This window comes from Cannabis sativa, chromosome 1 (genome assembly GCF_029168945.1).
Source record: "Cannabis sativa cultivar Pink pepper isolate KNU-18-1 chromosome 1, ASM2916894v1, whole genome shotgun sequence".
In the NCBI taxonomy this organism is placed as follows: Eukaryota; Viridiplantae; Streptophyta; class Magnoliopsida; order Rosales; family Cannabaceae; genus Cannabis; species Cannabis sativa.
This window is the reverse complement of record NC_083601.1, coordinates 31,126,306-31,149,237: the sequence shown is the minus strand read 5'-3', so window position 1 is coordinate 31,149,237 and position 22,932 is coordinate 31,126,306. Positions and strand designations below refer to the sequence as shown.

The window sequence follows — 22,932 nt, the reverse complement described above, 5'->3', positions numbered from 1 at the left end:
CACTATCTTATAATAATATTCTTATCACGTTGTCATAAAAAAATATTAATTCTTAGCCTTGGGCTATATATAATAACATAATAAGAGTTGAAAATTTACATAGAGAGAAGCGATCGATCGAGGAGGGTGTGAGGAAAATTAAGAAAGAATAGTTTATAATGGGGCAATATTGGAAATGGCTAGGGTATTATTTGATGATATGGGAGATAGTATTAGTATTAGGAGTAGTTGGGTCATCGACTCATTTAGGTGGATCAGGTTCGTCGTGGAAAAGGTCATATAAAAAGATAGTAAAGCAGATAAATGGTAAAGGACCCTATATTGGGCTTATCACTGTATATCCTCCTGAAGAAGATGCTTTCTTCTCTACTGGCTCTTTTCAACCCGACTCCGACTACCCTTTTCTCGATCTATCAGGTAAATCAATCAATACAATAGCTTCCCATTAATAAGGATTAATGTTAATTAAATATCTTTTTAATTTTGCAGGCAGGCGATTTCGAGTGGGGAATGTTTATGGCAAGAGAGTCATTTATGTGAAATGTGGAGTTGGACTGGTAAGTAATCTTATTTGTTAGTCTTTTTAAAAGTATAATTATTATGTGATTGATTTTTAATAAGATCTTGATTATCATCATCTTCATAAATAATTTACAGCCACACGATATATGTTTGTTTACTTATATTAATGGGTCCATCAGTGTCACCATAAGCTGCATGGGCCTGGCGCAGCCCACCAAAATCTTAAAATAAATAAATAAAAAATAATAAAACTCGTGTGAATTTTTATTAAAAGTCATATCTTGTATGAATTCATTAAAAAAAATATATATATTTAAAAACAAAACTTAGTTTTCAAACAAAAATATGAGAAAAAATCATTTTAAAAAAATTAAAAAATAAACAATTTTTTGTAGCTTTCATGTTTATATTATTTTAAAGATATGTTTATTATATCACCATCACTTTTACAAATATTTAAATATATATATTCAAATTGTAAAATATTATTCGGCATATTTATATTTGTCAATTTATTTCGTATTAGTTAGATCTTCAAAATCAAAACGTTGTAAAAAAAATATATGCTTGCATGTACTAACTAATTATATATATGTAAAGAAATATTTGTTTTAGAAAATATAAAAGAAAAAAACAATCCTCATATTTATTGGCATTAATACTATTGGTGGCCTTTATTTTATTTGGTTATATTATGAAGCAAAGAACAATGTCGTTGGCTTCCCAACCTACTACAAAAGTCATCCCAAACCCAACTGCCCTTCACTACTTTTTGACTGATTGGTGTAACAAACTACAAAAACAATTTGTATATGTTGGTGCTAATTTAATTTTTTATAAATGTTTTTTGGGGTTCAATTTAAACGATTTCAGTTATTAAATTTAGTAATTTATATAATATCATTTCATGTACAGTATACTGAACTATTGTTACATGCTAGTGATTTTTTTTTCTGAGTACAACATGCTAGTGACCTAAATTTATAATTCATTAATTCATATTATAATATATGCTTTGATTTGGTAGGTCCTAATTTAATTTTTATAAGTATTTTTCTGTTCAATTAATTAAACAATTTCAGTTATTAAATTTAAATTTAATAATTTATCTAATATCATTTCATATAGTATGTTGAAGTATCTTTACACGCTTATCTAAATTTATAATTCACTAATGAAAAACTTTGTAAATTATTTTCCGAAAATTTTATTAGAGAATTTTTTGGAATATATCCTTATATAGTTACAATTAATCTTAATTTTATACGATGATTTATTATTAAATTAAAATATGAATCATATATATATAATTAATATTTTGTGTATAATTAGATCAATGCGGCTGCTACAACACAACAAATGTTAGATGTATTTAACATGAGGGGTATTATTCATTTTGGGATTGCTGGGAATATCAACGACTCCATGTCTATTGGCGATGTTACCATTCCCAAAGAGTTTGCCGACACTGGCATTTGGGATTGGCTGGTAATTAATTAATTAATTTTAGTTATATTATACAAATAATTAACAAACAATATGTAATTAATTAATTAATTGGCAGAACCCGAATGCAACGGTGGATAGCACTGATATTGCAGGATTGGATGTGAAGAATTATAATGTACCAGAAGGAGGAGAAAATCTATTGGGTCATATTGGGTTCAACTTTGAGCAATTCTACTCAAATTCTGGGAAGCCAAACACTGCACAGCCCATGGTTTGGGCTCAGGTTAATCAGCACTGGCTTCATGTTGCTTCCAAACTTGAGGTACTTACTGATTTGGTATATTTCTTCATTAACTATATATTCTCTTCTTTATTGAAATATACCAAATAATTACCTAATTGTTATGGTTTTCAGGGGATGGAACTGAAACAGTGTGTGAATTCAACTTTGTGTTTGGAGAAAAAGCCCAAGTTAGTTGTGGGACTTAGGGGTTCAACATCCAATATTTTTGTTGACAATGCAGCTTATAGGGACTTCCTTTTCCAAACATTTCAGGTTTCATCTTCAGACATGGAAAGTTTTGCTGTGGTTATGGTAATTACTTAAAACTAATTTCTCTTTATGAAAATTACAAGGTTTAGTAAGATGATCATACAATATTTATGAATAATAATATAATTGGGTGTGTGTTTTTTTGCAGACAAGCTTGTCCAATGAATTCCCTGTGCTTGTAATTAGAGGGCTTTCTGATATAGCTGGTGGGCAAGAAGGAACAAATACCATTGAGCTGTTTGGTTCTCTGGCAGCTCTTAATACAGCCAACTCTGTTATTCGTTTCTTGAAGGAATTAAAAGCTTTTGATGATTCCAATTATAGTTATATGTAGTTTTCCACGATGAGTTACTACTAGTACTACTACAGTACTCAGATATGGAATGAAAGTTCTTGTATTGTTTATACATTTGCTAATTAAAAATTTCATAAATAAAACAAAAGTTGATGCATATCGCCGTCTGTGGGAATCGAACCCACGACCACGTGGTTAAAAGCCACGCGCTCTACCGGCTGAGCTAAGACGGCTTCTTGTAATGTAATGAAGTATTATAAATTATAATTCTTTGCCTCCTTCCAAACACAAATCTTAATTATCTAAACACATAGAAATAAATTTTTATCCACTTTGTAACATGTTTCTTTTACTATACATATATTTTTTAATATTTTTTTTTTTGGATTCTTTACTAAATTTAAAAGGTTAAATGGACCTTGTAGTATATAGTGATAGTGTGTTAAATTTGTTTAAAAAAGAAGAGTAAGCATTATATTTAGTACTATTTTTTAGTTGTGTTCCAATACATAATAACCTGAAACCGCTTACCATATTATGGCTGGCTGTTCTTTTACCAAAGCTTGTGTGGAGCGTAGTTTGGGTATGAATCTTAATACTGGGGATGAGGATTTTGGTGGCTGGTTTGAAGATTTCTGTAACTCTCATTTAACAGAGAATATTGAAAAGTTGGCAATGATTCTTTGGAGTGTTTGGCGGGCCCGCAATAATTTATTTTGGAATGATAAGGCTACTTCTGTGGAAAGAGTTGTTTCATCTGCAATTACTTATCTTGAACTTTAGAAATTTGCTCAAAATAACAATGGAGGAACTTCGTCTTCTTCTAGTCAGCCTCTTGCTGGTGTTGAGCACTGGATTAAACCGTCTTTGGGAGAGTTGAAGGTTAATTGTGATGCTGCTCTTTTTTCTGGAGAAAGGAGTCATGGATTGGGTTGGATTGCCAGAGATCATGCTGGGTTGTGCTTTGTCGCTGCTGCTGTCAAACTCCGAGGTGAAGTTGACCCTGTTGTTGCTGAGGCGCTGTCCATGAAGGAGGCTTTGAGTTGGATTAAATCCTGCTGGGGAGAAGGCAGGGTTGTTGAGGACTTTTGTCCTACATCAGTTATTTTGGAGTCGGATTGTCTTGTGTTGGTTAATGCTATCAATAGCAAAAGCCACATTCTTTCTCCTCTTGGTCTTATTATTTCGGATTGTATTAATCTTATACGATCCTTATTTAGTTTTCATGTTTCAGTTCAGTTTGTTAAACGATCTGGGAACCAAGCGATTAACTGGTTAGCTCGTTCTTCTGATTCATGTCCTGATCGTATTTCCAGTAAGGGGTCTGTCCCTTCTGGTTTGGAAGCTATTTTGTTAGCTGATTTGCTTCAATAAAAGTTGCAATCTTTGATTCAAAAAAAAAGATGCAAATTAAAAAAAAAAATCATTAATAATAATTAAGAAATTAATTTCCTTTTCCAAAAAATAAAATAAAATATATTTTCTTAAAAGATAATGATAATATTGTAATAAAAATAACTATTAAAGACATTCATTAATACTAAATGATAATATTGTAATAAAAAAAAATACATAAATTGTCTATTACATTTTAGTATACGATAAATTTAATACTGTTATAAAATAATATAATATAATATAGAATAGATGAGAAGAAAGAAGAAGAAGATGAAGAGAGAAAGAGAAAGTGAATGAGAATTTTTGAGTTGTTTATTCCAATGGGGTGAACCCCTATTTATACAAATACAAGAGTGAAATATTAAGAAACTAAGAAAAAGAGGAATGTTGATTACAATTAATGGTAATAAATAAAAGATTTGGACATCCACATAATTATTAATATTTATAAAACTCCCCCTTGGATGTCCATAATAACTGCCTTATTAAAAATCTTGCTGAAAACTTGATCAAAGGAAAAAGAGTATAGTGTAAACTAAGTCCCCCTCTTTTAGGCATTTGTGGAGATCTTCTAATCGACGAATTTCGATCTTATCTGCCGTTTTCTCAAATGTTGATGTTGGTAATAACTTTGTGAATAAATTTGCAAGATTGGCACTTGATTGAATATGTTGAACACCAATATGCATTTTCTTGAAGCGTATAAAGAATAATTTCGTGAAATGTGTTCCAACTCTATCTCCTTCAATATACCTCCTTTTAGTTGAGCGATGCAAGCAATATTATCCATAGAGAATTGCTTGGGTTGATACTTCTTTATTGAGTGCAATCCATATGTTTCCCGAATATGCTATGTCAATGATCTCACTCACACACATTCTCTACTTGGTTCATAAAATACAAGTATGTTAACATGATTTATAGTTGCCTCGTTAAAAACCTTGCCAGAAAAACCTTGTGGGACAAAATCTGAGCTAGGAAAAAAGAGTACAATATATATTTCATATTCATAATTATTTGTAAGTTGCCTCATTAAAAACCTTGCCAGGAAAACCCAGTGGGACAAAACCTGAACTAAGGGAAAAAGAGTGCAACATAAATATGTCTCCCCCTCATGCACATATGATCCATAATTCTTTTAGTGATAATAAAACTCATAGGATTATTGTTATCACTTTTAAAATATCACCATATATAATCTTTGATCATATATTTTCTATAACTCTTTCAGAGTATGTATGGACTTCTAAATTATAGATGAGGGGTTCGTGAAACATTAGTCTTTATCCAACTAATTGTATCATTCATGTGTGTACACAACTTTGTTCATACGAAAATTTAAAATTTCAAGTAGATATGAACATAACACATTAATGATAATATAAATTTTTATTTGTGATAATGATGGTACTCCAAGACCATATATTTATTTCATCTTTGTTATATATATGATCTTAATTTCCATATCAAATGATCATATATCTATAATTCTTGATACATATGAAGTACTTCAGGACTTCAATACTAATGAACAAACTTTATACATTAATATTTCTCGAAATACAAAAGAAATAAAATTTTGTTCTTCAATTAATCAAAAACTCTTCAAGAGTCTATCACAACGTATAATTTACGTATTTATACTGCATAGACAACCATACATATTTTTCAAACAATAATTTACTTACATGTCTTTATTTCATACAAAGATCTTTGTCATATAGTGCGCGCGACTTAGAATTTATATCACTTAAGACATGTATTAAATTCTTCTAGAATTTTTAAATAAGGCTTATTTCAAATTCTCACTATTTTAGGAGCTCCAAATGAATAACTTTTGTTGCAACATTTATGTGACGCTTATAAATCCTCATAAAATATATTCCAGGCTATAATCAAATCATGATTATATTTTCTCAATATTTAAGCCTTCAATCAATCTCATGTCTATGCAAACTTTGTACAATAATTCATTATGTACAAATACATATATGCAAATTTCTCATTAGAAATATTTATTTGCACACCCTACAGGTCTTACTTCACTTTATGTGAGTAAATTTGCCTGGACTGCGTCATAATATTTTGGCCAAAAACAAAATGGATGTCGATAATTCTCGACAAATCTAATATCATGATCCTTGCTATCTCATGTTAGTTAATTGCATATGCACACATTCAATATTTATTGTCGACAAAAATTTCAATAAATGATAATTTCCTCCCATATTGACATAATTTATAGAGATCTCTTCAAATTACATATTTTTCAAATATGTTTATCATTTATTGGTACCTATATAGAATTACTTTAGGGATTCAATTATGATCAAATGTGTTATGTCTAACTTCTCTTGGGAGTCTCTTCAAGTACCGTTTTCATCACGGTTATCATTTTAATCATCAATACTTTATAACATTAAGGTATCTTTATGAGTACCTCTATATTTAACAACTTCAGGTTAAATCAAATGAATATTTATTAATAATTTCTATATTGTTTATTTACGCTTCAGGCGTTTTCAACTCATTCTAACTCAACTTTGAATAATATTGATTTGCAGTTGGTATATATCATTTTGAACTATATATTGTTCTTATATACTTTGTGCAAGGATCATTTTTGAAAAATTATCATCGATCCCAACTGCTTCTCTCCCCCTGATTGAGAGAATTTTTTAAAATTGTGATATCTAATAATATTAATATACCTGTAGGGATTTCAATATATCACAATGAATCAATATTTATTTAAACTCATATATACTATATGAGATTGAACTTCAGGTTCAATAAACTTCAGTTTCAAGTTCAATCCTTATTATGAACTTAATTCATTTCTAAGAATGAGTCATACGTGTATAATTAGAAATACATAAATTTACACATTTTGTAAATGCATGATCATATAATCTTACCACATCGATAAGAAATTATGCAATAAAAATCTAACAATGGCTCAAGATTATTAAAGAAATATAATTTAAATATTTTTTATGTGCAAATATATATATGCACATTCTTCTTTTGAGCCTTATAAATTAACAATGAGAAGAATCTTATGGTTCTTAAACAAAATTTAGTCAAATCCTTTAACAATTTATTGCATATGGTTGATCATGTCAAAATAATTCAATTCATGAACTTCAGGTTCACTATAATTTGTATTTCAATGAAACTTTCATAAGGGAATGTAAAATCACTACAACATAATCATTACAAGTTTCATTTTTATATACACGAATAATATAATTATATTATTCTCCAAAACATATACACTCTTCAGGAGCCACTATTATGTTTATCAAACTTTATATTTCTTCAGGAATCACTATCATCAATTCAATGATGTGTATAATTTAAAAGATACATGACAACTTCATCATGTTATTGTAATGGTCAAATAGATATAATCATAATATATCATTCATTTTTCCTGGTATCTTTTTAACAAGTCGTCTAATTTATTAATAGACTATTCATCAGTCTAATTATCATGACTTGATATATTATATATTTAAATGTACAACAAGTACATATAATAAGTTATTTATTATCACTTTCATAACTAGATAAAAGTTATACATCTAGGTACATACAAAGATATTTTACTACTCAAAGTAGCAATTGTATGTACTTCTTCAGGAAGCTTTTCAAATAATCATTTTGTGATTCTTTATCACTTTGATATTATTGGATCACTAACAAATATTAGTAAATTATATATCCACTTTTGGGAATATGCAAACTGAATTATATAGTAACTATATATACATATCCTGTACCAACAATAGTTTGAAACTATTGATTTCAAGAAATAATAAAATATGTATATATTAATTTGCTTTTGGCATTACCAATATATGTGAAATCTATATTCTTTGAAATAGAATTTCATGTCTATTCATTCTCTTTAGGTAATGATATTTAAATATTCTAAATGTACAATAAGTTCGTACAATTCACATTCTATTAAATAATCAAGTATATTTTTATCTTGATTATAAGTGTGTCCGTACTACAGGTACGCGACCACTTTTATTCAATTCCACACATGATATACAGATTTCATGCACTTTGATTGTGTGTGGTATCTCATCTTTTGGTTGTTTCTACTTTTTTCTGGAAATATTTGAGTAGTAAATAATGTCATTGATTATTTAAAATCATTACATTCACTTCGGGGAATGACGTTGAACAAGTAGAACATTATTATAAATTTCTTAAAAATTTATTACTTGTTCATCCATAAAAATATAAGAAATTATTCAACAATTTCTTTTACGATATTTCAAAGAATATATGAATGCAATTTTTGCATAGTCTCCAAGATGTATGCAAACTTTAATCTTTAATATATGTCAGATTCAATAATTTCCAACATTGCAAGTAATAACAATGTATAATAACATGACTAATACGAGGAATCTTTAAAAGTAATTGACTTCAATTTGTATCATTCTCTGCAGGGAATGATGAACAATAAATACATGTCTCATGTATTTAAATAACATTAGTCATGCTCATTGTTATTCTTATACTTTGATGTTTCAATGCAATTTTCTTAACATTCTTTTTGGGTATTCAAAACCCACTATAAAATTGCATCAATAATAATCATTTTTAATGATTCTTTAGTTGTATTCACATAAATACAATCATTTTTTTTCTTCGATAAATATAAAACATTTACTTCAGGAAATGTTTGTCAAAATCTATATCGATATTAGATTACTTTTCATTGTCCTCAAAGAATACAAGAACATATATATAAATATGTATTCATCTCTTTCATTATATATCCATTAACTATATAATGAATATTACGTTTGCATAATCTTCAGGATATATGCAAGATTTTATTGAGGACGCATAATCTTCAGGATATATGCAATATTTTATCAAGGATGCATAATCTTCAGGATATATGCAATATTTTATCAAGGATGCATAATCTTCAGGATATATGCAATATTTTATCGATGATGTATAATCTTCAAGATATATGCAATATTTTATCGATGATACATAATCTTTTGGATATATGTATAATTTATACAGATTTTCTCTATCATATCATTGACACACATATATTGTAAATATTATAAATGATAAGAACATAATATATATGAAATCAATAATAAACATATAAAAGCATATACATACATATATAATATATATAGATATATAGATAAAAATAAAATAAAAAAAAAGATTCTTGAAATTGTTTCAGTCAGATGAGTATATATATAAATATATATTTAATGTATCGTGACTTTGAAACAATTCAAGAACCTTAACAAAATACTTATATTGGGTCTTAGGCAGAGATCATGCTTGAAGGTTGGACAGAGACTCGTGCTGATAACGTGTTATAAAATAATATAATATAATATAGAATAGATGAGAAGAAAGAAGAAGAAGATGAAGAGAGAAAGAGAAAGTGAATATGAGAATTTTTGAGTTGTTTATTCCAATGGGGTGAACCCCTATTTATACAAATACAAGAGTGAAATATTAAGAAACTAAGAAAAAGAGAAACTAAGAAAAAGAGGAATGTTGATTACAATTAATGGTAATAAATAAAAGATTTGGACATTCACATAATTATTAATATTTATAACAAATACAAGTTTTAGCATTAATAATCTACACTTAAATTTTAATTTTTTGTGACTGTGAAATAAATATCAATTTTATAAACTTACTTATAAGTATAGATTTCAGTTTAAAACCAACACTAAAAAGTAGAAAATCTATTTTTGCAATATAGTGTAACGCCCGTACTTTTATAAAAAATATTAATTTTATTTACAAGTGTTAAACGCGGAAAAAAATAATGTCGCATTTTTATTTAATACCTGAAAATGTTCACAATTGACCAGTTTTCGTACAAAAGACATAATAATTAATAACTAAAATAATTGCGACATAAGTTAAATAACGTAAATAAATAAACAGAGCGCCCTAGACTGCCTGCAGTTATATGGTCCTCAGCGAGTTCACACACACAAGCACCCAAAGTTCCACTCGCCACCGGCATTCTAGACTCCTTGGTCTGCACATGGTAATTTGATAAGGGTGAGCTACTAAACTCAGTAAGGAAATGTATGTTAGATAGTCACATAAATAAAAGTAAATCCTAACTAAAATGCACATGCACATATTTAGACAGATAGCAAAACATAAACTTAATTATATCACTAGTCACTAATAACTAGGTTCTAAGCTAAATCACATAATAATGATTACGCCTGAGTCCGAGTTTGGCAAATAAACTTGAGCTATTGGACTAAATGGCGGAGGGCTGGGTTCAGTAAAATCGTACCCACTACTACATGGCCCCCTATCTACCATATAGACCCAACAGTCAAGTATTTAACCATTATCTTCTCAGTCAAACCATGTCACATTATAATCTACCTAATTTAAATAATGTCAAACTACTATACATTATTTAAATAACATAACAATCATAATTAAATAATGTGAATCTTATAAACACATTATTTACATACATACTTAAATAACATGAATCTTATAAACATATTATTTAAATATATACCTTTAGCAATGGCCATGCTCTAATACTGTAAACATACATAAATAACATGAATCTTATAAACATATTATTTAAATATATATTACACAGTACATTAAATAACAAACAATAAAGAGTCAGGCAGAAGACCTTAGTTAACTTTTCTTTTACTATTCCCGCTCTTCCTATGAATGTTATTACATACAGAAACCTTATGTTTTTCTACTTAATTTCCTTACCTCGAATGTGGAGAAACCTTTGATTGCACTTAAAATTTTTAGAGGAAAACCAACTCGAACAATACCTTAATCATAAATACATGAACATTTGACTCAGGCATCATGACATCAAATCAAATTCTAAACCAATATTCTTAATAAAAATACATACCTTATATCTTTTATTTAATGTTCTAGCAGAAACTCTTGTATAATAATACCCTTGAACCTTAGCATATGAACTGTAGTACTTTATATGATTTTGGTAAATGAAGAATGGACAAACGAGAGAGAGAGAGAAAAAGAAATATGGTGTGAGGTTGCTTGATTTTTATGGTATCAGAAACCAAAAAAATGAAAGCACTTTTAAAACGTTGGTCTAGAAGAATCTTGGGGGAGCGTTGAGAAGCTTTATAGAATTTGAAAGGAAATGAAAGCTAAAGATCTTATTTATATAACATTGAGTACAAACTACACTGTGGTTCACTTAATTAACTAGAGTTAAACAATTAAAATGAATTAATAATCTACAAAATGACACATGGAATCCTAAAGTTTCCTTGTTGCTATTTCGGTTGAAGAATGATTCAAAGGTGAAGGATTTATCTGAAATAGTTGAAAAAGATGTGTGCATGTATGTACATGATTATAGACTTGACCCTCAAACTATTAACCACTTTTCTTGTTTTATTCTTTAATTGAATGTGTACAAAACTACTTCCTATTATTAAGAAATAACTCTTGAAGGATTTTGCCACCTAATCTAATAATTCCCTTTAGGTTCTTAGAGCTATACGTCCAAGCATAATAAAAATTACTACCTTGATTTTCTCTCTTCATGACACATAACCATTCTAACTTTAAAGTACTTAGTTATATACAACTACATTCTCTACTCTTATAATTGACTTAATCTCACTAATCACAACATACATACAACATACATTCATGTGTATATAGCTAACTAAATATCTACCATCATAATTCAAATTTTAATATCTTACCTCTAAATTATAACCCACAAGCCACACGTCCAAGATAGAGTGAAACTCTCTCTCTCTTGATGTCACATATATTAATTTAAAGTACTATTTACATAGAAAATTTGTCATCATTCCATTAATTAAATATGATAACTAAAATTACTCATAATTTTCTAAGTCTAATCCATAAAGAACCTAATTCAAAATCCATAATAATTAATGGAAGTCCAATAATACTTCCATTCTACTAATACTCATATTCTTGTTATTTTCTAGACTAACACAAATCTTATTTAATTAAAAAAAAATACTACTATGCTCTAAAAGCTAACTTATTCCATGCAATTACTATTTCCACATCAAGATTTATAGACTAGCATAATAGGAAAATAATAACTGAATATTTTAGTTATTACAATCTACCCTCCTTAAAGGAATTTCGTCCTCGAAATTTACTTACTTGAGAATAACTTGGGGTACTGATTCTGCATGTCCTTCTCCAACTCTCATGTCGCTTCTCTATCAGAACTATCACTCCATAAGATTTTGACTAAGGGTATAGTCTTATTTTGTAAGACCTTTATTCTTTTTTCTATCACGTGCACAGGCCGTGCCATATAACTCATATCCTGCTGCAAGTTCAAGTTCTCGTATTTAAGCACATGTGTCGGATCAGGTACATACTTCCGTAACATGGAAATGTGAAAAACATTATGTGTTTCTGCTAATGTTGGCGGTAGGGCCAAACGGTAAGCTACTTGACCAACTCTGTCTAGTATCTCAAAAGGACCTATAAATCTTGGGCTTAACTTTCCCCGTTTTCCGAAATGCATAATCCCCTTCATAGGTGATACCTTCAAGAACACTAAGTCCCCTACAGAAAACTCAACCTCCCGTCTTTTCAAATCTGCATAACTTTTCTGTCTACTTTGGGCGGTGAGCATCCTTTGTCGTATCTTTTCAACTACTTCTGAAGCTTCTCTAACTGCTTCTGGACCTAAGTAGCGTCTTTCTCCAACTTCATCCCAATGAAGCGGTGATCTACATTTTCGTCTATACAACATCTCATATGGTGTCATTTTGATTGTGGCTTGATAGCTATTATTGTAGGAGAACTCCATTAGAGGTAAATACTTACTCCACGAGCCAGTGAAGTCCAGTGCACACGCTCGAAGCATATCCTCGAGTATTTGGATGGTGCGTTCAGATTGTCCATCTGTTTGGGGATGAAATGTTGTACTTAATTACAATCGTGTCCCCATTGCCTTATGTAGACTCTCCCAAAACTTGGAGGTGAATACTGAACCTCTATTAGAGACTATCGTCTTTGAAACTCCATGCAGCCTCAATATCTCTTGCACGTACAGGTTAGCATACTGCTCTGCGATGTAAGTAGACTTTACTGGCTGAGTTGGTGAGTCTGTCTATGATTACCTAAACTGAGTTGTGTTGCTTGGTTGTTCGGGGTAGTCCTGTCACAAAATCCATGGCTATATCTTCCCACTTCCATTCAGGGATTTCTAGGGGTTGCAACATCCTTGCTGGTCTCTGATGTTCAGCCTTAACTTGTTGACATGTGAGGCATCTAGCTACAAATTCAGCTACATCCTTCTTCATCCCTGGCCACCAATACAAGGTTTTTAAGTCATTGTACATTTTGGTTGACCCTGGATGCATTGAGTAGGGTGTAGTGTGTGCTTCCATCATGATCTTTCTTTTAAGCTCTATGTCGTTGGCTACACACACGCTTCCCTTATACCACAGCATGCTGTCTGTACCTTCGGAGAAATCCTTTGCCTTCGTCTCTGGCAAGCCTGCTCTTTTCTTCTGTAAGAACTCATCAACAATCTGTGCATCTTTAAGTTCCTGTAGCAGCGTTGAGACAATGGTTAGGTTAGCTAGTTTAAGTGTAATGATCTACATACCACTTCTTTGGAGTTCTTATTGTAGTGACTTTTCCATTTGTGCTAGTATTGCCACACTGGCATAATATTATGTTGGCCTTCCTCGGGTGGTAGTGGATTTCACAATCATAGTCCTTAACAAGCACTAGCCATCGCCTCTGCCTCATGTTGAGTTCCTTTTGCGTAAAGAAGTACTTCAGGCTCTTGTGTTCGGTATAAATTTCACATTTGTCCCTGTAGAGATAGTGCCTCCATATTTTAGCGCAAAAACTACTGCTGCCAACTCTAGATCGTGTGTTGGGTACCTTTGTTCATACTCCTTAAGTTGTCTTGAGGCATATGCTAATACTTTGTCATTTTGCATTAGCACGCATCCCAGCCCTTGTTTCGATGCATCAAAGTACACCACAAACTTATCCTTGTTATTGGGAACACATAATACAGGGACTGTTATTAGTTTGTCCTTAAGTGTTTGGAAGCTTGTAACGCCCCGATTTCCCGAGACGTCACACTAGCTAGTCCGTTTAAAACCATTTAAGATAAAGACAATAAAAGACTTCTTTAATAAAAAAATAACTAAGCATGAGATCTCATTATTTTTAAAACAAAACATTTATTTATTCATAACTTTAAAATATAAAGCCTTACAAAAACTATTTGAATCATAATCTTAAATGAAATATTTTTAAACCAAAACATCGTGACAATCCCCTAACATGTAATCCACGCCTCGAGCTCGCCATCCTCACTGTTTAGTTTTGTCTTTACCTGCACACAGAGTACCCGTGAGCTAACGCCCAGTAAGAAGAACTATGTAGGACATAACCCCCCAACTAGATAACATAGTCATAAGTATAACAATATCACAACATCAAATTAACTCATACCATACTTGCATACATATAACGACATGTCATATCACATATTATTCTCACATACAATACAACATCATATCACAGTGTAATCTTAATGCATGCTATACTCACACACATAACACATAGTATCTTATCGCACATTGTCCTCACATACGATAATCTACTCCCACTCATGTTGATCAGACATGAAGTGTAACTTGCCCTGCCCTGTGCTGTTCTCACACTCGACATCCAATAAGGCAATCCCTTATCACAAGTTGTACTCACCCATGAAAGGATAACCTGCAAGTAAACCCATACAAGCAGCCAAAAATATATATCCTGCAGTGCTATGCTCACACCAGCAGCAGAAAACCTATCCTATAAGTGCTATCCTCACACAAACAGTCAAAAGCCTTATCACTATCACACACTAATAACATTAGCATAAAACAACAATCTACCATAAAACATGTAAATACAAACCCATAATACAGTTGTATGTTTCAACATACACCCTGTGCACAGATGTCCACTCTTCTTACCTCAGTTGTTAAGAACACCTTCCTGCTACTCCAAGCACCTCAATGAATTTTCTTGTTGAGGACAAGATCCTCAAATTCCGCTGCTTAAGACTTGTTATCTCGTCATTACTACCTATAACAACACATGGTTCAAGGCCCTAACATTAAAATTCATACTCTTACAGTACAGCAGAAAGATCACTATTTTTGACCAACAACTATACTAATTCAGTGAAAGTTGTCTTCATAAAAATTATAGGAAATTTTATTATCTTTCCAATGATATAAAGATCATTAAAAATGGATTAAAACTGAGGGAGTTATGATTGTTTTACTGAAACTATTTCTGAGAAAGAATATGGAGTAACGAATTACACAACTTAGCAAAAATACAAACTTTTGACATTGAATGGTTCAGAACTAGAAGATAACATCTTCATCAAAGTTTTAGTAAATAAATTCCCTTTCTAATGATACCAAAATCTTTGAAATTGGAATTATATTCAAAGAGATATTACAATTTTACCAAAACAGTTTTGCCAGAACAAGATTCAAGAAACGAATCACATGATATTGAATAAAACTAACTTTTTGACATAGTATGACTTTGAATTAGCAAAAAGTTTCTTCATAAAACTTATGGGAAATCGAATAAGCTTTCCAACGATATAAAAATCTCTAAAAACGGATCAATATCAAGAGAGATATCATCACTTTACTGAAACTTATTTTTCTGAAAACGAAAAAATATAATAGATCCGAACCCTAGATAACATTTAGCATTATTGAGCAAGAAAATATTTCATACCTCTTCACAAATTTCTATTTGATGTCTCAAGCCCGCAAGCCTTGATTAGGAGCAAACATGAAGAAGAATGAGGCTTTGACTAATTGGTTTGGAGAGGAAAAATAAAATTATGATAGTTTAGGGTTTGATAAAAAGATTATGAGATATCGTATTCTGATAGGTTTAGGTTAACTAAAAATAATAATATATAATAAAATGCTAAAATTTTATTAAATCAACAAATATCTAAATTTTTAAATTTTAAAAGTAAGCCCTTTATTTCGTAACTTTAGGCTCAGTTTTCACCCAGAAAAATTCCGAATTATGATATAACTATTTCTACAAAATTTATAGATTTTTGAATTATCTTTCCAACGCCACTGGAATCACCTCAATTGGAGCTCTAAAACTCTAGATATGATCATTTTAGTAAAACAGTTTTTAATCCTGCGAATTTATCCAAACCTACGAATTTTTGTGACATTAATTCCATTATAATGTTATTTCATGCACTCATACAATAAATTAAACCCACTAAATAATCTATAAAACTCTAATAGACTTTCATATTGGGCTTTAATTGAGTAATTATCCTAATTCGTAAAAACACCATAATTTTACCTTGACACTTACTATAATTTCAACTATGTTTAGAAATCTATCAATACTATTTTAAGCAATAGTCTCTATTCACTATTAGTAGAAATAAATAAATACTTATTCTCACACAAATTGTATATCTGTTGCGATATTTAGCACACGCAAGTGTACGTATCGTTTAAAGTAGTAGACTCACCAAGAGTGAGGTCGATCCCACAGGGAGTGTAGTTAAGTACGTTAAAATTAAAATTTTACTTCTATTTGGTTAAATAAAAATAAAGAAAGAATTAAGAATAAGAAACTAGTAAGAAACAATTATTCAAGAAAATTGAAAGTTAATAAAAACTAGGGCTTCGATTTCAATTGTTTCTATTGAATATGGCCTAATATGATTATTTTCCTAATATTAATTTCTATGCAATAGCAGGTTTACTAAGGTAATTTATAGTCTTCTCAGATATATAAACCTCAATTACATGTAAACTTTCTACTCTCGTGATAAATTTAACATGCAACAGGCATTAAACACAGAAACCCTATAAGATATCTAAACCATATAGGTACTCTCGTCCTATATCGAAATTCAGTTCTATTCTACTATAGCATATTTGACACTCACTTCTCAGATCTCGCATCAAAATCATAAACAGTTAATTGGTGGCCAGACAATTAAAAGAAATTAAGTACAAGTAAAATAGAATACATAGAAATTAGGGGGAAAATTAATCATATTAAAATCATAAAACAATGTTAAACAATATCCATCTAACCCTAATTAAAGTGTTTAGTTACTCATGTTTACTGAAGCACAATTACACATATTAACTTTAAGAAAAGAGATGAAAATAGAGAAGAGAAGAAGAGAAGAATGCTGAAAACCCTCTGAAGAATGCCTTCAATATTGCAGTTGATCTCTCCACTCTGTATCTGAATTCTCTCTGAAATTGCTTGCTGAAATCAACTCCCTTCTTCCCTTTATATAGGCATTCAGGGCCTAAAAAGATGGAAAATCGCACATGTTAAATGCCCATTCAAACTAGGAAACCCCCAACACCCACGTGAGATAAAAATACGATTTTTGTGCTGTTTAGGGAGGCGGGCCGCGGCATGCTAAAGCCATGCCGCGGCCCGTGTTGGAAGCGATTTTTCTGCTGCGTCGACTGATAGTATTTTGGCCATAACTCTCTCAATATTGCTCGGAATTGGATGATTCAAGATGTTCTGGAAAGATAAAAGAGAGATCTAGAACTTTTATGTTTTGACTTTTTCCAAAATCCAATCAAAAGACAGTCGAATTCAGGCTTGAAGTTTCAGCTTTATTTTCTTGCACAGTTTTCTCTATTTTAAATATCATGATATTTTTATCTTTTCCCATCTTTTTCTCTGATATTTTTCTAATCTTCTTCTATTTTAAATCTGCAAAAATAAAAGATAACAAGCGTAAAAATGCTCCAAACACGATTAAAACTCAATTAAAAATATACTAAACTTAATCTAAAATCAATACTAAAAATAACCTAACAATATCAAATAAAATTTAAAATATATGTATATTTTTACCGGGTATTACATTCTACCCTCCTTAAAGAAATTTCGTCCTCGAAATTTAACTACCAAATACACGAGGGACTTCATGTTTGTCACCACTTACTACATGACCTCCTTATCTACCTTATGGACCCAACAAATATGTACTTAACTTTTATCTTATTGGTCAAACTACAACACATAACATATACAGTCTAATTTAAGTATAGTTATTCCTTTATACATTACTTAAATAACAAAACATACTCCATCCCAATAACTTACATATACGTGCTTTAAATACATAAGTTTTGCAATAACATGCTCGTAATTTTGTAAAAAAATTCTTCTCTTATTAACATCCTTACATGTCATTAAGAGTTAAACTATTTATTCTCTAATGAACATCCTTATATGTCACTTGAGAACACATTATACAATACAAAAATAACAAACAACAAAGAGTATGATAGAAGAACTTATGCAAACTTCTCTTTAATTGTTCCCATTCTTTCATTGAATGTTAATTTTTTTTTAACTTAATTTCCTCCATAAAGCTACAATTCCGTTATTATAGTTACGTAGCATAATTATTAAGAATGTTGCCCTACACATAACGATCCAATATATCATCAACAAACCGATGTCATTCAAACAGACCACATGTCTTCTATAAATTACATGAACTACATGTAAGCTAAAGATCGTTAAAGGTCTTCTTACACATGCGAGCTAGCCAATATATAGGCTTAGAAGCATACAAGTTAACATACTCTCAGGAATGAGCTACATGCATATCACTATAAAAGAAACATTTACTAATCCATCCAACTAATGAAATATGAATAAAATTTACTATCAAAATCACTCTTTCTAAGAATAACTCGAGAACGAAAATCGCTTAATCCAATTCTCATATATATTTTTCTTTACTCGCTTAATCATATACCATTTATTTGTACTAAACGAAACCATTACATATATGTAGGGATCACAACCCTAACATCATGCTCATAGCACAATCATAGCAATAACATATAAAAATGATTTCAATCATATCATGTCTTTACCATAACATTGGCATATCATAGCCATTACTTACATAACCTGGGCCTAGCCTGGCCTTACAATATCCTGGGCCTAATCTGCCCATATAATAAACTGGGCCTATGTAGCCCTACCATTGTTATAGGATAGGGTATCTCTATATTCAACAGTAACATCACTGGATCATACCCCACTATAACAATGTCATACACGAATCAGACAAATGTAGGGTAGGGTATCTCTACATTCAACGGCCTTATCCCGTATCATACCCCACCATAATAATTTCAAACACGACTTAGAAAAATGCAGGGTAGGGTATCTCTACATTCAACGGCCTTACCCCGTATCATACCCCACCATGGTCCCTCACTTTACCTGAGACGTTAGCATACAACTTGCAGCATACAACAAGCAATATATGAATGCAACATACAACATATACAAGTCAAAACAACCCTAATCAATATATCAATTCACAAACTCATATTGTGTCCATACCACACATTCTCAGTACCATATACATATTCATAATAACAAATCATAAATCATATTTCAATACATAAAGAGTTTAAATTGTGACAGTCAGTAGTCCCGTGATCCATAAGGGGAAATACCGGGTAAGCTGTGCAATCCCACATCGCCTGGGGAAGGTCAAGTGGGATGATTCTGAGACTGTGTAGGTATGGGACTACACAGTTGAAGAGGGTTTAAATGGATTGATTGGTACTACCTATGTCAACAAGGTGCATCTTGTTTTTCGGTAGCCCATCTCGAAAGAACTCCACAGTTAAGCGTGCTTGGCCTGGAGCAATTTCAAGGATGGGTGACCTCCTGGGAAGTTTTCCCAGGATGCGTGTGAGTGAGGACAAAGCACGCTGGAAACACCTGTGTTGGTCTGTAGGGTCAGTCATCAATCCAGGAAGCAGCCAGAGTGGCGTACTCGTGTATAAGAGCCATTAGTCCGTGGGTGTAAGGGCCCAATGGAGGCTTGAAGCGGGGACGTTACAAATGGTATCAGAGCCTTGACCCAGCCGGAAGTGTGGTCGACGAGGACGTCGGACCCCGTAAGGGGGGGTGATTGTGACAGTCAGTAGTCCCGTGATCCATAAGAGGAAATACCGGGTAAGCTGTGCAATCCCACATCGCCTGGGGAAGGTCAAGTGGGATGATTCTGAGACTGTGTAGGTATGGGACTACACAGTTGAAGAGGGTTTAAATGGATTGATTGGTACTACCTATGTCAACAAGGTGCATCTTGTTTTTCGGTAGCCCATCTCGAAAGAACTCCACAGTTAAGCGTGCTGGCCTGGAGCAATTTCAAGGATGGGTGACCTCCTGGGAAGTTTTCCCAAGATGCGTGTGAGTGAGGACAAAGCACGCTGGAAACACCTGTGTTGGTCTGTAGGGTCAGTCATCAATCCAGGAAGCAGCCAGAGTGGCGTACTCGTGTATAAGAGCCATTAGTCCGTGGGTGTAAGGGCCCAATGGAGGCTTGAAGCGGGGACGTTACAAAGCTACCCTCACACTATTCTAACCAGACAAACATCTGCGTCTTTCAAGTCAACAAGTCAAGTTGGTTAGAGGAGTTGCAATCTTGAAAAATCCTTCAAGGAAGCGTCTATAGTAACCAGCTTCTTACTTCACTTGCAGTCTTAGGTGTTGGCCAGCTCTTGACCGCTTTGATCTTTGTAGGATCCACCTCGACTCCATATTTGGAAACTATATCGCCTAGGAATGCTACCTTCTCTAACCAGAATTCACATTTCTTGAATTTGGCGTATAGTTGGTTCTCCTTAAGTCGGTTTAGAGTCATCCTCAGGTGTTCCACATGTTCTTCCACAATTTTGGAGTAGATAAGAATGTCATCAATGAATACAACAACAAACTTATTTAGGTACTCCTTGAACACCCTATTCATCATATCCATGAAGGTTGCTGGGGCATTAGTTAGTCCAAAAGACATTACTAAAAACTCATAGTGTCCATACCGTGTTCTGAATACTGTCTTGGGTATGTCTTCCTTTCGGACCTTCAACTGGTGATACCCAGATCTTAGATCTATCTTTGAGAACACAGTCGAGCCTTGCAATTGATTAAATAGATCGTCAATCCTTGGAAAATGGTACTTATTCTTGATGGTCACCTTGTTGAGCTCACGATAGTCTATGAACATCCTCGTGCTTCCATCTTTCTTCTTGATAAAGATTACTAGAGCACCCCAAGGTGAGAAACTTGGTCTAAAGATCCCTTTGTATAGGAGCTCTTGTAGCTATACTTTGAGTTTCTACAGCTTGTTAATCACCATTTTGTATGGAGCCTTCAAAATTGAAGCATTCTTGGAGCTAACTTGATGATGAACTCCACGTCATTGTCTGAGGTTATCCCCGATAGATCTCTTAAAAGACCTTTTGGAATTCACAGATTATGTGCGTGTTTTTCATCGTTAGTTGTGTCTCAAGTGCTTTGTGCATTACATTGGCCAACAACGCCTGACACCATACCTTCCTTATCTGGCTAATCTTTAAGGATGAGATTAAAGAAATTCATAAGGCTAGCTTAACTTCTTTGAAAGTAATTTGGTCTCCGGCCTTTGTTTCCAAAAGCGACCAAATACTTTCAGCAATAGATGAATGGATAGCCAATCCATATCAAGTGCAACGTCATGATCCTTCATTTCCAGCTCTATCAAGTCATTCGTCAGTTGTCTTTTATTGAGTTCCGTATATCCCAATATGGGTGCTACAATCCTTCGTCATTCCTTCCCCTCTCATCGATTAGAGCCTCCTTCAAATGTCGATGGTTTTTTTTTTCATTCTTTCATGTGATGGCTTAAAGCAGTGTGTTGGCTGTTGAACTAAATTCCTCGTGCTTTACTGCTTATTGCAATGCAACTTTTCATCCTGAGCTTGGAGCCATTCCATAAGCTTGGAATTCTCTTGCACCAACTACCCGCAAAAATGAGCATCCTCTCAACTCAGCTTATGAATTGTTATGTACTTACGCGGACACCTCTTCCGTAATAGTGCAACTCATTATCCTTGTCGTCCACCACGACTATCCTAGCCTTGTAAATCGTCTCCTTCTTAAACTTCTTGTAGGTGTTGAAGCTCCTCCTTCTTGATTGTTTCCATTGAGACGACTTGATCGTCTAAGCAACATTGTCTCTTAATATTTAGTTCTAATTCTTCTAAAATAAAAATTCCTAAAAAAAACTAACCTAACTATTTGAATAATTTATAATATTCCTAGTAGATAAAATCAACTAATTATTTTTCTATAAAAGAAAAGTTTCTCCCTATTAACATAACAGTTCACAAAATAATCTCTATAATCACGTAAAAGAAAATAATAAAACATATTTTTATATGGTTTACTTAAAAAAAAAATTCATTTTTTTTTTCAAAAGTCATATGGTGCTAACTAAAATCAACTTCTAAAATTTGACCTAAGAAATTTCTTAAAATAAATTTTTATGAAGATATTAAAAATAATTATTTCATATGGGTAGTACCTAAACTTGGATATTGGTACTAAGGGGTTTTTTTTTTTTTGAAGTAAAATGTAAATTTGGAAATTACACAAATACACATAAAATGCAAGCATACAAAATGAGACTTACTTGGTAACAAGCGGAGACTTTTTAGCCGATGTGTGTAACTCGTGAGAACGTTCGGGAACGATATAACTGTGGCTCTGATACCAAACTGTAACGCCCATACTTTTATAA

General features: G+C 32.0%; 1 protein-coding gene, 1 long non-coding RNA gene and 1 other non-coding gene across 3 annotated transcripts; 1 reads left to right on the top strand and 2 right to left on the bottom strand.

The window, feature by feature from the left end:
* LOC115703615 (bark storage protein A) lies at positions 1–3,105 on the top strand. Its single transcript, XM_030630852.2, has 6 exons — positions 1–417; positions 490–557; positions 1,855–2,010; positions 2,087–2,293; positions 2,387–2,566; positions 2,673–3,105. Exons 1-6 carry the CDS (start codon positions 159–161, stop codon positions 2,856–2,858), a joined length of 1,056 nt encoding a protein of 351 aa, XP_030486712.2. The 5' UTR covers positions 1–158; the 3' UTR covers positions 2,859–3,105.
* Positions 2,980–3,052, bottom strand: TRNAK-UUU (transfer RNA lysine (anticodon UUU)). The gene has a single exon. It is a non-coding gene; the product is annotated as a tRNA-Lys (tRNA).
* Positions 3,106–9,871: 6,766 nt separating the features above from the next.
* LOC115702219 (uncharacterized) lies at positions 9,872–11,468 on the bottom strand. The gene is made up of 3 exons (XR_009683372.1): positions 11,149–11,468; positions 10,998–11,062; positions 9,872–10,275 (listed from the first exon to the last, which is right to left on the bottom strand). It is a non-coding gene; the product is annotated as an uncharacterized LOC115702219 (long non-coding RNA).
* Between the last annotated feature and the right edge of the window lie 11,464 nt (positions 11,469–22,932).

Coding starts and splice junctions, on each gene's coding strand:
- LOC115703615 (XM_030630852.2), top strand. CDS start 159: ATGGGGCAATATTGGAAATGGCTAGGGTATTATTTGATGATATGGGAG. Junction 558..1,854: donor TGAAATGTGGAGTTGGACTG/GTAAGTAATCTT, acceptor GTGTATAATTAG/ATCAATGCGGCTGCTACAAC. Junction 2,294..2,386: donor ATGTTGCTTCCAAACTTGAG/GTACTTACTGAT, acceptor TATGGTTTTCAG/GGGATGGAACTGAAACAGTG.